General features: G+C 51.0%; 1 protein-coding gene across 1 annotated transcript; it reads right to left on the reverse strand.

Annotated features, from left to right (window-relative positions):
• Nucleotides 1-356: 356 nt before the first annotated feature.
• Nucleotides 357-10,324, reverse strand: LOC149433033 (cytoplasmic dynein 1 light intermediate chain 2-like). The gene is made up of 3 exons (XM_089664738.1): nucleotides 10,137-10,324; nucleotides 6,455-6,590; nucleotides 357-465 (listed from the first exon to the last, which is right to left on the reverse strand). Exons 1-3 carry the CDS (start codon nucleotides 10,291-10,293, stop codon nucleotides 357-359), a joined length of 402 nt encoding a protein of 133 aa, XP_089520864.1. The 5' UTR covers nucleotides 10,294-10,324.
• Nucleotides 10,325-16,496: the final 6,172 nt, after the last annotated feature.

Raw genomic sequence — 16,496 nt, forward strand, 5'->3', positions numbered from 1 at the left:
ACCACCCATCACCCACCACCCATCACCCATCACCCATCACCCACCACCCATCACCCACCACCCACCACCCATCACCCATCACCAACCACCCATCACCAACCACCGACCACCCATCACCTACCACCCATCACCTACCACCCATCACCTACCACCCACCACCCATCACCCACCACCCATCACCAAACACCCATCACCAACCACCCATCACCAACCACCCATCACCAACCACCCATCACCAACCACCCATCACCAACCACCCATCACCTACCACCCATCACCTACCACCCATCACCTACCACCCATCTCCTACCACCTACCACCCATCACCAACCACCGACCACCAATCACCTACCTTTCTAAACAGGCGGCTTGACAATAAAGTCTTCAAAGGCATCTTCAGGTTTGATGCTAGCAAAATTTTCGTGCAAAATTCCTATTTTCTTCTCATTGTCCCAGCCAGCAGGACTAAAGAAAAGAGCACAAAATAATTACCATCCCCCAGAAGTCAATAAAACAAATTCCCACTTCTACTGAGCAGCCGATGGAACCGCTTCCTACAGAACGTGGGACTGGCGGCCTCAGCAGGAACAGAACCATCAGACCCAGAACTGGAAGGAACATGGAGCTGCACAGAACCACAGCAATGGTGTCAGAGACCCGGGATACCATCTTACCCATCCTCCTACTCACCATCCTACTCACCCCCATCACCCTACTCAACCCATCCAACCCATCATCCTACTCACCCCATCCAACCCATCATCCTACTCACCCCATCCTACCCATCATCCTACCCATCATCCTACTCACCCCATCCAACCCATCATCCTACTCACCCCATCCTAACCCATCATCCTAACTCACCCCATCCAACCCATCATCCTACTCACCCCATCCAACCCATCATCTACTCACCCCATCCAACCCATCATCCTACTCATCATCCTACTCACCCCATCCTACCCATCATCCTACTCACCCCATCCAACCCATCATCCTACTCACCCCCATCCAACCCATCATCCTACTCATCATCCTACTCACCCCATCCTACCCATCATCCTACTCACCCCATCCTACCCATCATCCTACTCACCCCATCCACCCATCATCCTACTCACCCCAACCAACCCATCATCCTACCCATCATCCTACTCACCCATCCTACCCATCATCCTACTCACCCCATCCAACCCATCATCCTACTCACCCCATCCTACCCATCATCCTACTCACCCCATCCTACCCATCATCCTACTCATCATCCTACTCACCCCATCCAACCCATCATCCTACTCACCCCATCCTACCTACACCTACCTACCCATCATCCTACTCACCCATCCAACCCATCATCCTACTCACCCCATCCTACCCATCATCCTACTCACCCCATCCTACCTCATCTACTCACCCCATCCTCCCCACACCTACTCACCCCATCCTACCCATCATCCTACTCACCCCATCCAACCCATCATCCTACTCACCATCCTACTCACCCCATCCTACCCTCATCCTACTCACCCCATCCAACCCATCATCCTACTCACCCCATCCTACTCAACCCATCCTACCCATCATCCTACTCACCCCATCCTACCCATCATCCTAATCACCCCATCCAACCCATCCTACCCATCATCCTACTCACACCCCATCCTACTCATCATCCTACTCACACCCCATCCTACCCATCATCCTACTCACCCCATCCTACCCATCATCCTACTCACACCCCATCCTACTCATCATCCTACTCACACCCCATCCTACTCATCATCCTACTCACACCCCATCCTACTCATCATCCACTCACACCCCACACCCATCACCCTGCTCACACCCATCCTACCCATCACCCTGCTCACACCCCATCCTACCCACACCCCATCCTACCCCTCATCCTACTCACCCCTACCTACCCATCACCCTACTCACCCCATCCTACCCATCACCCTACTCACCCCATCCTACCCCTCATCCTACTCACCCCATCCTACCCATCAGTCCTACTCACCCCATCCTACCCATCATCCTACTCAACCCATCCTACCCATCATCCTACTCACCCCATCCAACCCATCATCCTACTCACCCCATCCTACCCCTCATCCACTCACCCCCATCCTACCCCTCATCCTACTCACACCCCATCTACCCTCATCCTACTCACACCCCATCCTACCCCTCATCCTATTCACACCCCATCCTAACCCCTCATCCTACTCACACCCCATCCTACCCCTCATCCTACTCACACACCATCCTACCCATCATCCTACTCACCCCCATCCTACCCCTCATCCTATTCACACCCCATCCTACCCCTCATCCTATGCACACCCCATCCTACCCCTCATCCTACTCACCCCATCCTACCCCTCATCCTACCCACACCATCCAACCCATCATCCTACTCACACCCCATCCTACCCCTCATCCTACTCACACCCCATCCTACCCCTCATCCTACTCACCCCATCCTACCCCTCATCCTACTCACCCATCCTAACCCCTCATCCTACTCACACCCCATCCTACCCCTCATCCTACTCACCCCATCCTACCCCTCATCCTACTCACACCCCATCCTACCCCTCACCCTACTCCATCCCATCCTACCTCACCCTACTCACACCCCATCCTACCCCTCATCCTACTCACCCCATCCTACTCACACCCATCCTACCCATCATCCTACTCACACCCCATCCTACTCATCACCTACTCACACCCATCCTACTCATCATCTATTCACACCCCATCCTACTCATCATCCTACTCACACCATCCTACCCATCATCCTACTCACACCCCATCCTACTCATCATCCTACTCACCACCATCCTACTCATCATCCTAGTCCACACCCCATCCTACCCCTCTTCCTACTCACACCCCATCCTACCCCTCACCCTACTCACACCCCATCCTACCCCCTCACCCTACTCACACCCCATCCTACCCCTCACCCTACTCACACCCCATCCTACCCCTCTTCCTACTCACACCCCTCCTACCCTCATCCTACTCACACCCCATCCTACCCATATCCTACTCACCCCATCCTACCCACCCCCATCCTACCCCTCATCCCTAGTCACACCCCATCCTACCCCTCATCCTACTCACACCCCATCCTACCCCTCACCCTACTCACACCCCATCCTACCCCTCACCCACTCGCACCCCATCCTACCCCTCATCCTACTCGCACCCCATCCTACCCCTCATCCTACTCTCACCCCATCCTACCACTCATCCTACTCACACCCCATCCTACCCATCATCCTACTCACACCCCATCCTACCCCTCATCCTACTCACACCCCATCCTACCCCTCACCCTATTCACACCCCATCCTACCCTCATCCTACTCACACCCCATCCTACCCCTCACCCTACTCACACCCCATCCTACCCTCACCCTACTCACACCCCATCCCACCCCTCATCCTACTCACCCCATCCTACTCACACCCCATCCTACCCATCATCCTACTCACACCCCATCCTACTCATCATCCTACTCACACCCCATCCTACTCATCATCCTAGTTCACACCCCATCCTACTCATCATCCTACTCACACCCATCCTACCCATCACCCTGCTCACACCCCATCCTACCCACACCCCATCCTACCCACACCCCATCCTACCCCTCATCCTACCCCTCATCCTACTACCCTACCTCCCCCACTCACCCCAATCCTACCCATCACCCTACTCACCCCATCCTACTCACCCCATCCTACCCCTCATCCTACTCACCCCATCCTACCCATCATCCTACGCACCCCATCCTACCCATCACCCTACTCACACCCCATCCTACCCATCACCCTACTCACCCCATCCTACCCATCATCCTACTCAACCCATCCTACCCATCATCCTACTCACCCCATCCAACCCATCATCCTACTCACCCATCCTACCCCTCATCCTACTCACACCATCCTACCCCTCATCCTACTCACACCCCCATCCTACTCATCACCCTACTCACACCCCATCCTACCCCTCATCCTATTCACACCCCATCCTACCCCTCATCCTACTCACACCCCATCCTACCCCTCATCCTACTCACCCCATCCTACCCCTCATCCTATTCACACCCCATCCTACCCCTCATCCTACTCACCCCATCCTACCCCTCATCCTACTCACCCCATCCAACCCATCATCCTACTCACACCCCCATCCTACCCACCCCATCCTACTCACACCCCATCCTACCCATCATCCTACTCACCCCATCCTACTCACATCCCATCCTACCCCTCATCCTACTCACAACCCCATCCTACCCCTCATCCTACTCACCCCATCCTACCCCTCATCCTACTCACACCCCATCCTACCCATCATCCTACTCACACCCCATCCTACCCATCATCCTACTCACACCCCATCCTACCCATCATCCTACCCACACCTACCTACCCATTCTACTCACCCCATCCTACCCATCATCCTAGTCACACCCCATCCTACCCTCTTCCTACTCACACCCCATCCTACCCCTCTTCCTACTCACACCCCATCCTACCCCTCACCCTACTCACACCCCATCCTACCCCTCACCCTACTCACACCCCATCCTACCCCTCTTCCTACTCACACCCCATCCTACCCCTCACCCTACTCACACCCCATCCTACCCCTCACCCTACTCACACCCCATCCTACCCCATCATCCTACTCACACCCCATCCTACCCATCATCCTACTCACCCCATCCTACCCACACCCCATCCTACCCCTCATCCTACTCACACCCCATCCTACCCCTCACCCTACTCACACCCCATCCTACCCCTCATCCTACTCACACCCCATCCTACTCACCCCATCCTACCCATCATCCTACTCACACCCCATCCTACCCCTCATCCTACTCACACCCCATCCTACCCCTCACCCTACTCACACCCCATCCTACCCCTCATCCTACTCACCCCATCCTACCCCTCATCCTACTCACACCCCATCCTACCCCTCATCCTACTCACCCCATCCTACTCACACCCCATCCTACCCATCATCCTACTCACCCCATCCTACCCACACCTACCTACCCATCATCCTACTCACACCCCATCCTACCCATCATCCTACTCACACCCCATCCTTCCCCTCACCCTACTCACATCCCATCCTACCCCTCACCCCCCTACCCCCCTGTCAGGCAGGCCCACATAGGGATACACACAGCGAAGTGTATATTTCTGTACCTTTTTTGCATATCTGCCGCTCTCTCATTCATTGCTCTACACATCACAGGTAGGGGACTCCGTTAAAGTCGTTCTAAGGCCCCTTTCACACGAGCGGACTGATGGGGTCTGCCTGTAGGATTTTCAGGTGGACCCAATTGGTCCATTCATAGACTTCTATGGACCGGCAGGTGTCACCGGACAATATCCGGTTCTGTACGCCAAAAACAGACAGATGGGGATCCGCTCCCCATCTGTCCAGTGGATCGGATCAGATGAGAATCGGGTGGAAACGGACAGGCGGTCTGTTTCAATCCAACCGTCCCATTGAAATCAGCAGGCAGTGTGTGTCCGCTCTGCAGCAGCAGACCAGAGACCTGTCATCTGTGGGGATCAGTGGAGGGATTCCCCGCTGAGCAGGCGGATCACCCTGACAGATCCGCCCCGAATGAAAGGGGCCGTAAGGCAGGAGGTATTTTGTCCCTTAAAGCATTCTATGCATTATGATAAAAAACCTTCTGCAAGCAGCTCCCCCCCTCCCCCCAAATACCTGAACCCGATCTCTGTCCAGTGATGTGCACAAGGCCAGCGTCTCTCTAGTCTCTCCCTCCTCACTGGACTGACAGGCAGGAACAAAAGTCATTGGCTCCTGCTGCTGTCAATCATAGCCAGTGAGGAGAGAGTGTGGAGCCGGGCTGAACCATGCTGTGTGTCTCTGGCTCAGGAGTGAGCATACACTAGTGCCCCCATAACAAGAGGCTTGCTAAGGGGGCACTCAGCAGGGAAGAGGAGCACTGGCGGGGGGGCCCCCTAATACCAGGACAGAGCAGGTAGGTATGACGTGTTTATTTAAGAAAAAAATTGCCTTTAGAATCACTATAACTACAGCCCAGAATTGGCAGAGGAGCGCGGCGCAGCAACGTGGCGTCACATAGATGTTCAAACGTGTCCAGCAAAAACTTCTGCTATTGAAATCAAAGATGTTTACATTTTACTATCAATTCCTGCGTGTAATTTGCTTTCGTGGATATCATACACAGCAGGAATAGTGAACGTGGAACTCATGGGCCGGACCCGCAACTCATGGGCCGGACCCGCAACTCATGGGCCGGATTAAGATGGCGACAGGCAGCCATTCTATTCATTCTCCCCTCCACTATTCAGTGAATATTCGTCTCACACACATTTGAGGAAATCTGAATGGAATAAAAGGAAACAAATGACTCACATGAACACGGCGTCCTTCTCCACCACCAAGGCCGCGCTACTGAAGTGATATCCGTACATTTTATGCACAATGTATTTGTACAACAAGTCCAGGTTTTTCTCTTCTTTGACAGAAGTATATATTAAGGCAGCTCCATCTGTCACATGTATTAAGGACAGAACAACGAAGAGGACGGGAGAGCGCCACGAAGAGGACGGGAGAGCGCCACGAAGAGGACGGGAGAGCGCCGCGAAGAGGACGGGAGAGCGCCGCGAAGAGGACGGGAGAGCGCCGCGAAGAGGACGGGAGAGCGCAACGAAGAGGGAGGGAGAGCGCAACGAAGAGGGAGGGAGAGCGCAACAAGGAGGGAGGGAGAGCGCAACGAAGAGGACGGGAGAGCGCAACGAAGAGGACGGGAGAGCGCAACGAAGAGGACGGGAGAGCGCAACGAAGAGGACGGGAGAGCGCAACGAAGAGGACGGGAGAGCGCAACGAAGAGGACGGGAGAGCGCAACGAAGAGGACGGGAGAGCGCAACGAAGAGGACGGGAGAGCGCAACGAAGAGGACGGGAGAGCGCAACGAAGAGGACGGGAGAGCGCAACGAAGAGGACGGGAGAGCGCAACGAAGAGGACGGGAGAGCGCAACGAAGAGGACGGGAGAGCGCAACGAAGAGGACGGGAGAGCGCAACGAAGAGGACGGGAGAGCGCAACGAAGAGGACGGGAGAGCGCAACGAAGAGGACGGGAGAGCGCAACGAAGAGGACGGGAGAGCGCAACGAAGAGGACGGGAGAGCGCAACGAAGAGGACGGGAGAGCGCAACGAAGAGGACGGGAGAGCGCAACGAAGAGGACGGGAGAGCGCAACGAAGAGGACGGGAGAGCGCAACGAAGAGGACGGGAGAGCGCCACGAAGAGGACGGGAGAGCGCCACGAAGAGGACGGGAGAGCGCCACGAAGAGGACGGGAGAGCGCCACGAAGAGGACGGGAGAGCGCCACGAAGAGGACGGGAGAGCGCCACGAAGAGGACGGGAGAGCGCCACGAAGAGGACGGGAGAGCGCCACGAAGAGGACGGGAGAGCGCCACGAAGAGGACGGGAGAGCGCCACGAAGAGGACGGGAGAGCGCCACGAAGAGGACGGGAGAGCGCCACGAAGAGGACGGGAGAGTACAACAAAGAGGACGGGAGAGTACAACAAAGAGGACGGGAGAGCGCCACGAAGAGGACGGGAGAGTACAACAAAGAGGACGGGAGAGTACAACAAAGAGGACGGAGAGCGCCACGAAGAGAACGGAGAGCGCCACGAAGAGGACGGAGAGCGCCACGAAGAGGACGGAGAGCGCCACGAAGAGGACGGAGAGCGCCACGAAGAGGACGGAGAGCGCCACGAAGAGGACGGAGAGCGCCACGAAGAGGACGGAGAGCGCCACGAAGAGGACGGAGAGCGCCACGAAGAGGACGGAGAGCGCCACGAAGAGGACGGAGAGCGCCACGAAGAGGACGGAGAGCGCCACGAAGAGGAGGGAGAGCGCCACGAAGAGGAGGGAGAGCGCCACGAAGAGGAGGGAGAGCGCCACGAAGAGGAGGGAGAGCGCCACGAAGAGGAGGGAGAGCGCCACGAAGAGGAGGGAGAGCGCCACGAAGAGGAGGGAGAGCGCAACGAAGAGGAGGGAGAGCACAACGAAGAGGAGGGAGAGTACAATGGAGAGGAGGGAGAGTACAATGGAGAGGAGGGAGAGTACAATGGAGAGGAGGGAGAGTACAATGGAGAGGAGGGAGAGTACAATGGAGAGGAGGGAGAGTACAATGGAGAGGAGGGAGAGTACAATGGAGAGGAGGGAGAGTACTTCTCTCCAAGCACGGAGGGGACAGGAATGGCTGACAATATGATAGGATGAAGCAGAACGGGCTGCCAATGCACAGCGATGAACCAACACATGTCAGATGGCAGTGAAACGACGCAGCACACCGCACTGCATGGCATGGCCTCTGTGTCGCACTGCATGGGGGGGGGGGGGTGTTGGCACATCCTGGGTCTGTACAATGGAGGGACACTCTGAAGGGCTCACCACACAAGGTGCTGTGCGTTGTCACAACACGGGGGTCTGTAGGAGGCCGTAGGAGTTCATTGTCTCCATTTATAAAGCCGGACCATCCGCTGACATACCCGACCTGCTGGTGGGGGGGGAATGCCTCGTATGATGGGCCCAGTACAGGTGACAGCGTGTTGGGAGGGTCTGGACGGGGATTCCAACGCACCAGATCTCATTCCTATTGGCAGCGAGAAGGGAAGTATTGCACATGCTGGGATGTAATTACAGTAAACCTGCTGCTCTGCCGGGAAAACACTTGTTTCCTAGAAAGAGTAATTCCACTTTTGTTGAGAGAAATAATCCCACCCCCCCCCCCCCGGGGGATCTCTGTACATCGCAGGGATTGTAACACTTTGTAGCAGATTCTGACCTTTTGTTACTCTGAAGAAATATCTGTTTGTTTCTCTGTGTCCTGTGCAGAGTGAATGTGAATGGGAGGGACTCTATAATCATCAATCAGCGGCTGCACCTGCAGGGCTCTAATGAGGAAAGTGGCGGGGTCTGCATCCCTTTGGATGTGATTCCCTTCTGGGAGTATCTCACCAAAAATAAAATTTCTGTTGCAGGGGATGCCCAAAATTAGACTTGTATCTTAGTGCAGACTTCTGGGAAAATCAGTCAGCCAATCACACGACCAAAAAATTACATTTCTGGCAGGAAATTTGCATTTGACAGAAAATGACAGCAGCTGCAGATTGGAAAGGAAAGAGAATTTTATATAACAATCAGTTACAATGTGACTTGTGGAGCAATTATATACACTATATTATATTTTTTTTAATTTGATATTTTTTCCCACAAAAGTGGAGTTACCCTTTAAAGCAAAGTTCCACTCACTCTGTAAAAAAATAAAAGTCAGCGGCTACAAAAACTGGACAAAAACTGTATCTGATGACTTTTAAAAAACAGCCACTTACCTGTCCCTGGGTCCTGCGGTGTCCTCCCCGCAGCCCGTGTCACCGGCTGTCCTGTATTCCCGGCGCCGGCATCTTCAGTGTGGGCCCCCGGCGGGGACAGCTTGCGGCTTCACACCTGGGTGCCCACTGAGCATGTGCGAGAAACGCTGAGCTTCCTGAATGGTCCCGTAGTCTTCTGGGACCTATCATGTGTCATGGGGAGGGAGGGGGGAGGACACCTTCTGCTTCTGATCACCTAGGTGATTGCAGTGGGAGCCTGTCAATATCGGGTACCTGCTTCCCCCGCTCCCCAAAGGTGCCAATCCTTAATAGGGAGCGGGGGACCAATCTTTAAAGCGGAACTTCCCCTTTTGGGCGGAGCTCCACTTTAAGGAGGTCATCAAAAATGACTGCATCGCCCCTCCCTGTTCTATGGATTCAGAAATGAATTTGAAGGATGAACCTTATTAGCACTGATCAGGCATGGAATATAATTAAAGGGGGGAGGGGGAGATGGGGGGAGGGGGAGATGGGGGGAGAGGGAGATGGGGGAGGAGGGGGGGGGGGGTTCGGGGGAGATGGGGGGGGGAGTTCAGGGGGAGGGGGGACATGGGGGGCTGTTCCAGTGACAAAGCTGCTGATCGAGAATGTTCTAGGACACAATGGAGCCTGTTGGGGTTCCGGATCCCCCGCCCGTCACTTGGGAAGGATACACTGCAGGCAGAACCTCCGGATGTGAGATTGGATGAAGTCAAAGTGTTCGTCTTTGTAGTCGTGTTCCTTTTCCAGCACGCTGACCGCATCGCACTGAGAGGACAGGAAAAAGTGACAGTTACCACCTGAATCACATTCTTCTGGGATGAGATACATGGATGGATTACCAGAGACAGAGGACTATATACAGAGCTGAGCTACATCCAGTATACAGCGCCGTATATCATGTACAGAGACTGAGCTACATCCAGTATACAGCACCGTATATCATGTACAGAGACTGAGCTACATCCAGTATACAGCGCCGTATATCATGTACAGAGACTGAGCTACATCCAGTATACAGCACCGTATATCATGTACAGAGACTGAGCTACATCCAGTATACAGCACCGTATATCATGTACAGAGACTGAGCTACATCCAGTATACAGCGCCGTATATCATGTACAGAGGAGCTACATCCAGTATACAGCGCCGTATATCATGTACAGAGGAGCTACATCCAGTATACAGCACCGTATATCATGTACAGAGGAGCTACATCCAGTATACAGCACCGTATATCATGTACAGAGGAGCTACATCCAGTATACAGCACCGTATATCATGTACAGAGACTGAGCTACATCCAGTATACAGCGCCGTATATCATGTACAGAGGAGCTACATCCAGTATACAGCGCCGTATATCATGTACAGAGACTGAGCTACATCCAGTATACAGCACCGTATATCATGTACAGAGGAGCTACATCCAGTATACAGCACCGTATATCATGTACAGAGACTGAGCTACATCCAGTATACAGCGCCGTATATCATGTACAGAGCCTGAGCTACATCCAGTATACAGCGCCGTATATCATGTACAGAGGAGCTACATCCAGTATACAGCACCGTATATCATGTACAGAGGAGCTACATCCAGTATACAGCACCGTATATCATGTACAGAGGAGCTACATCCAGTATACAGCACCGTATATCATGTACAGAGACTGAGCTACATCCAGTATACAGCGCCGTATATCATGTACAGAGGAGCTACATCCAGTATACAGCGCCGTATATCATGTACAGAGGAGCTACATCCAGTATACAGCACCGTATATCATGTACAGAGACTGAGCTACATCCAGTATACAGCGCCGTATATCATGTACAGAGGAGCTACATCCAGTATACAGCACCGTATATCATGTACAGAGGAGCTACATCCAGTATACAGCACCGTATATCATGTACAGAGGAGCTACATCCAGTATACAGCGCCGTATATCATGTACAGAGACTGAGCTACATCCAGTATACAGCACCGTATATCATGTACAGAGGAGCTACATCCAGTATACAGCACCGTATATCATGTACAGAGACTGAGCTACATCCAGTATACAGCGCCGTATATCATGTACAGAGACTGAGCTACATCCAGTATACAGCACCGTATATCATGTACAGAGGAGCTACATCCAGTATACAGCACCGTATATCATGTACAGAGGAGCTACATCCAGTATACAGCGCCGTATATCATGTACAGAGACTGAGCTACATCCAGTATACAGCACCGTATATCATGTACAGAGGAGCTACATCCAGTATACAGCACCGTATATCATGTACAGAGGAGCTACATCCAGTATACAGCACCATATATCATGTACAGAGACTGAGCTACATCCAGTATACAGCGCCGTATATCATGTACAGAGGAGCTACATCCAGTATACAGCGCCGTATATCATGTACAGAGACTGAGCTACATCCAGTATACAGCACCGTATATCATGTACAGAGGAGCTACATCCAGTATACAGCACCGTATATCATGTACAGAGGAGCTACATCCAGTATACAGCGCCGTATATCATGTACAGAGGAGCTACATCCAGTATACAGCGCCGTATATCATGTACAGAGGAGCTACATCCAGTATACAGCACCGTATATCATGTACAGAGGAGCTACATCCAGTATACAGCGCCGTATATCATGTACAGAGGAGCTACATCCAGTATACAGCGCCGTATATCATGTACAGAGACTGAGCTACATCCAGTATACAGCGCCGTATATCATGTACAGAGACTGAGCTACATCCAGTATACAGCACCGTATATCATGTACAGAGGAGCTACATCCAGTATACAGCGCCGTATATCATGTACAGAGACTGAGCTACATCCAGTATACAGCACCGTATATCATGTACAGAGACTGAGCTACATCCAGTATACAGCACCGTATATCATGTACAGAGACTGAGCTACATCCAGTATACAGCACCGTATATCATGTACAGAGACTGAGCTACATCCAGTATACAGCACCGTATATCATGTACAGAGGAGCTACATCCAGTATACAGCACCGTATATCATGTACAGAGACTGAGCTACATCCAGTATACAGCACCGTATATCATGTACAGAGACTGAGCTACATCCAGTATACAGCGCCGTATATCATGTACAGAGGAGCTACATCCAGTATACAGCACCGTATATCATGTACAGAGACTGAGCTACATCCAGTATACAGCGCCGTATATCATGTACAGAGACTGAGCTACATCCAGTATACAGCACCGTATATCATGTACAGAGACTGAGCTACATCCAGTATACAGCACCGTATATCATGTACAGAGACTGAGCTACATCCAGTATACAGCACCGTATATCATGTACAGAGACTGAGCTACATCCAGTATACAGCACCGTATATCATGTACAGAGGAGCTACATCCAGTATACAGCACCGTATATCATGTACAGAGGAGCTACATCCAGTATACAGCGCCGTATATCATGTACAGAGACTGAGCTACATCCAGTATACAGCACCGTATATCATGTACAGAGGAGCTACATCCAGTATACAGCACCGTATATCATGTACAGAGGAGCTACATCCAGTATACAGCACCGTATATCATGTACAGAGACTGAGCTACATCCAGTATACAGCGCCGTATATCATGTACAGAGGAGCTACATCCAGTATACAGCGCCGTATATCATGTACAGAGACTGAGCTACATCCAGTATACAGCACCGTATATCATGTACAGAGGAGCTACATCCAGTATACAGCACCGTATATCATGTACAGAGGAGCTACATCCAGTATACAGCGCCGTATATCATGTACAGAGGAGCTACATCCAGTATACAGCGCCGTATATCATGTACAGAGGAGCTACATCCAGTATACAGCACCGTATATCATGTACAGAGGAGCTACATCCAGTATACAGCGCCGTATATCATGTACAGAGGAGCTACATCCAGTATACAGCGCCGTATATCATGTACAGAGACTGAGCTACATCCAGTATACAGCGCCGTATATCATGTACAGAGACTGAGCTACATCCAGTATACAGCACCGTATATCATGTACAGAGGAGCTACATCCAGTATACAGCGCCGTATATCATGTACAGAGACTGAGCTACATCCAGTATACAGCACCGTATATCATGTACAGAGACTGAGCTACATCCAGTATACAGCACCGTATATCATGTACAGAGACTGAGCTACATCCAGTATACAGCACCGTATATCATGTACAGAGACTGAGCTACATCCAGTATACAGCACCGTATATCATGTACAGAGGAGCTACATCCAGTATACAGCACCGTATATCATGTACAGAGACTGAGCTACATCCAGTATACAGCACCGTATATCATGTACAGAGACTGAGCTACATCCAGTATACAGCGCCGTATATCATGTACAGAGACTGAGCTACATCCAGTATACAGCACCGTATATCATGTACAGAGGAGCTACATCCAGTATACAGCACCGTATATCATGTACAGAGGAGCTACATCCAGTATACAGCACCGTATATCATGTACAGAGACTGAGCTACATCCAGTATACAGCACCGTATATCATGTACAGAGGAGCTACATCCAGTATACAGCCCCGTATATCATGTACAGAGGAGCTACATCCAGTATACAGCACCGTATATCATGTACAGAGGAGCTACATCCAGTATACAGCACCGTATATCATGTACAGAGGAGCTACATCCAGTATACAGCGCCGTATATCATGTACAGAGGAGCTACATCCAGTATACAGCACCGTATATCATGTACAGAGACTGAGCTACATCCAGTATACAGCGCCGTATATCATGTACAGAGGAGCTACATCCAGTATACAGCGCCGTATATCATGTACAGAGGAGCTACATCCAGTATACAGCACCGTATATCATGTACAGAGGAGCTACATCCAGTATACAGCACCGTATATCATGTACAGAGACTGAGCTACATCCAGTATACAGCACCGTATATCATGTACAGAGCCTGAGCTACATCCAGTATACAGCGCCGTATATCATGTACAGAGGAGCTACATCCAGTATACAGCACCGTATATCATGTACAGAGACTGAGCTACATCCAGTATACAGCACCGTATATCATGTACAGAGACTGAGCTACATCCAGTATACAGCACCGTATATCATGTACAGAGACTGAGCTACATCCAGTATACAGCACCGTATATCATGTACAGAGACTGAGCTACATCCAGTATACAGCGCCGTATATCATGTACAGAGACTGAGCTACATCCAGTATACAGCACCGTATATCATGTACAGAGGAGCTACATCCAGTATACAGCACCGTATATCATGTACAGAGGAGCTACATCCAGTATACAGCACCGTATATCATGTACAGAGACTGAGCTACATCCAGTATACAGCACCGTATATCATGTACAGAGGAGCTAAATCCAGTATACAGCCCCGTATATCATGTACAGAGGAGCTACATCCAGTATACAGCACCGTATATCATGTACAGAGACTGAGCTACATCCAGTATACAGCACCGTATATCATGTACAGAGACTGAGCTACATCCAGTATACAGCACCGTATATCATGTACAGAGACTGAGCTACATCCAGTATACAGCACCGTATATCATGTACAGAGGAGCTACATCCAGTATACAGCGCCGTATATCATGTACAGAGGAGCTACATCCAGTATACAGCACCGTATATCATGTACAGAGGAGCTACATCCAGTATACAGCACCGTATATCATGTACAGAGGAGCTACATCCAGTATACAGCGCCGTATATCATGTACAGAGACTGAGCTACATCCAGTATACAGCGCCGTATATCATGTACAGAGACTGAGCTACATCCAGTATACAGCACCGTATATCATGTACAGAGACTGAGCTACATCCAGTATACAGCGCCGTATATCATGTACAGAGACTGAGCTACATCCAGTATACAGCACCGTATATCATGTACAGAGACTGAGCTACATCCAGTATACAGCACCGTATATCATGTACAGAGACTGAGCTACATCCAGTATACAGGGCCGTATATCATGTACAGAGGAGCTACATCCAGTATACAGCACCGTATATCATGTACAGAGGAGCTACATCCAGTATACAGCACCGTATATCATGTACAGAGACTGAGCTACATCCAGTATACAGCACCGTATATCATGTACAGAGGAGCTACATCCAGTATACAGCACCGTATATCATGTACAGAGACTGAGCTACATCCAGTATACAGGGCCGTATATCATGTACAGAGGAGCTACATCCAGTATACAGCACCGTATATCATGTACAGAGGAGCTACATCCAGTATACAGCACCGTATATCATGTACAGAGACTGAGCTACATCCAGTATACAGCACCGTATATCATGTACAGAGACTGAGCTACATCCAGTATACAGCGCCGTATATCATGTACAGAGGAGCTACATCCAGTATACAGCCCCGTATATCATGTACAGAGACTGAGCTACATCCAGTATACAGCACCGTATATCATGTACAGAGACTGAGCTACATCCAGTATACAGCGCCGTATATCATGTACAGAGACTGAGCTACATCCAGTATACAGCACCGTATATCATGTACAGAGACTGAGCTACATCCAGTATACAGCGCCGTATATCATGTACAGAGGAGCTACATCCAGTATACAGCACCGTATATCATGTACAGAGGAGCTACATCCAGTATACAGCGCCGTATATCATGTACAGAGGAGCTACATCCAGTATACAGCACCGTATATCATGTACAGAGACTGAGCTACATCCAGTATACAGCACCGTATATCATGTACAGAGACTGAGCTACATCCAGTATACAGCGCCGTATATCATGTACAGAGACTGAGCTACATCCAGTATACAGCGCCGTATATCATGTACAGAGCCTGAGCTACATCCAGTATACAGCGCCGTATATCATGTACAGAGGAGCTACATCCAGTATACAGCACCGTATATCATGTACAGAGA

Source organism: Staurois parvus, unplaced genomic scaffold, assembly GCF_062004578.1.
Source record: "Staurois parvus isolate SC_StPar_1 unplaced genomic scaffold, SC_StPar_1.0 ptg002015l, whole genome shotgun sequence".
Lineage (NCBI taxonomy): Eukaryota > Metazoa > Chordata > Amphibia > Anura > Ranidae > Staurois > Staurois parvus.

What these genes read in the sequence shown, in the direction of transcription:
- LOC149433033 (XM_089664738.1), bottom strand. Translation starts at nt 10,293, where the DNA reads ATGTATCTCATCCCAGAAGAATGTGATTCAGGTGGTAACTGTCACTTT. An exon ending in CCGGAGGTTCTGCCTGCAGT is followed by an intron (nt 6,591 to 10,136) that starts GTATCCTTCCCA and finishes TACATGTGACAG; the next exon opens with ATGGAGCTGCCTTAATATAT. An exon ending in GAGAAGGACGCCGTGTTCAT is followed by an intron (nt 466 to 6,454) that starts GTGAGTCATTTG and finishes TCTTTTCTTTAG; the next exon opens with TCCTGCTGGCTGGGACAATG.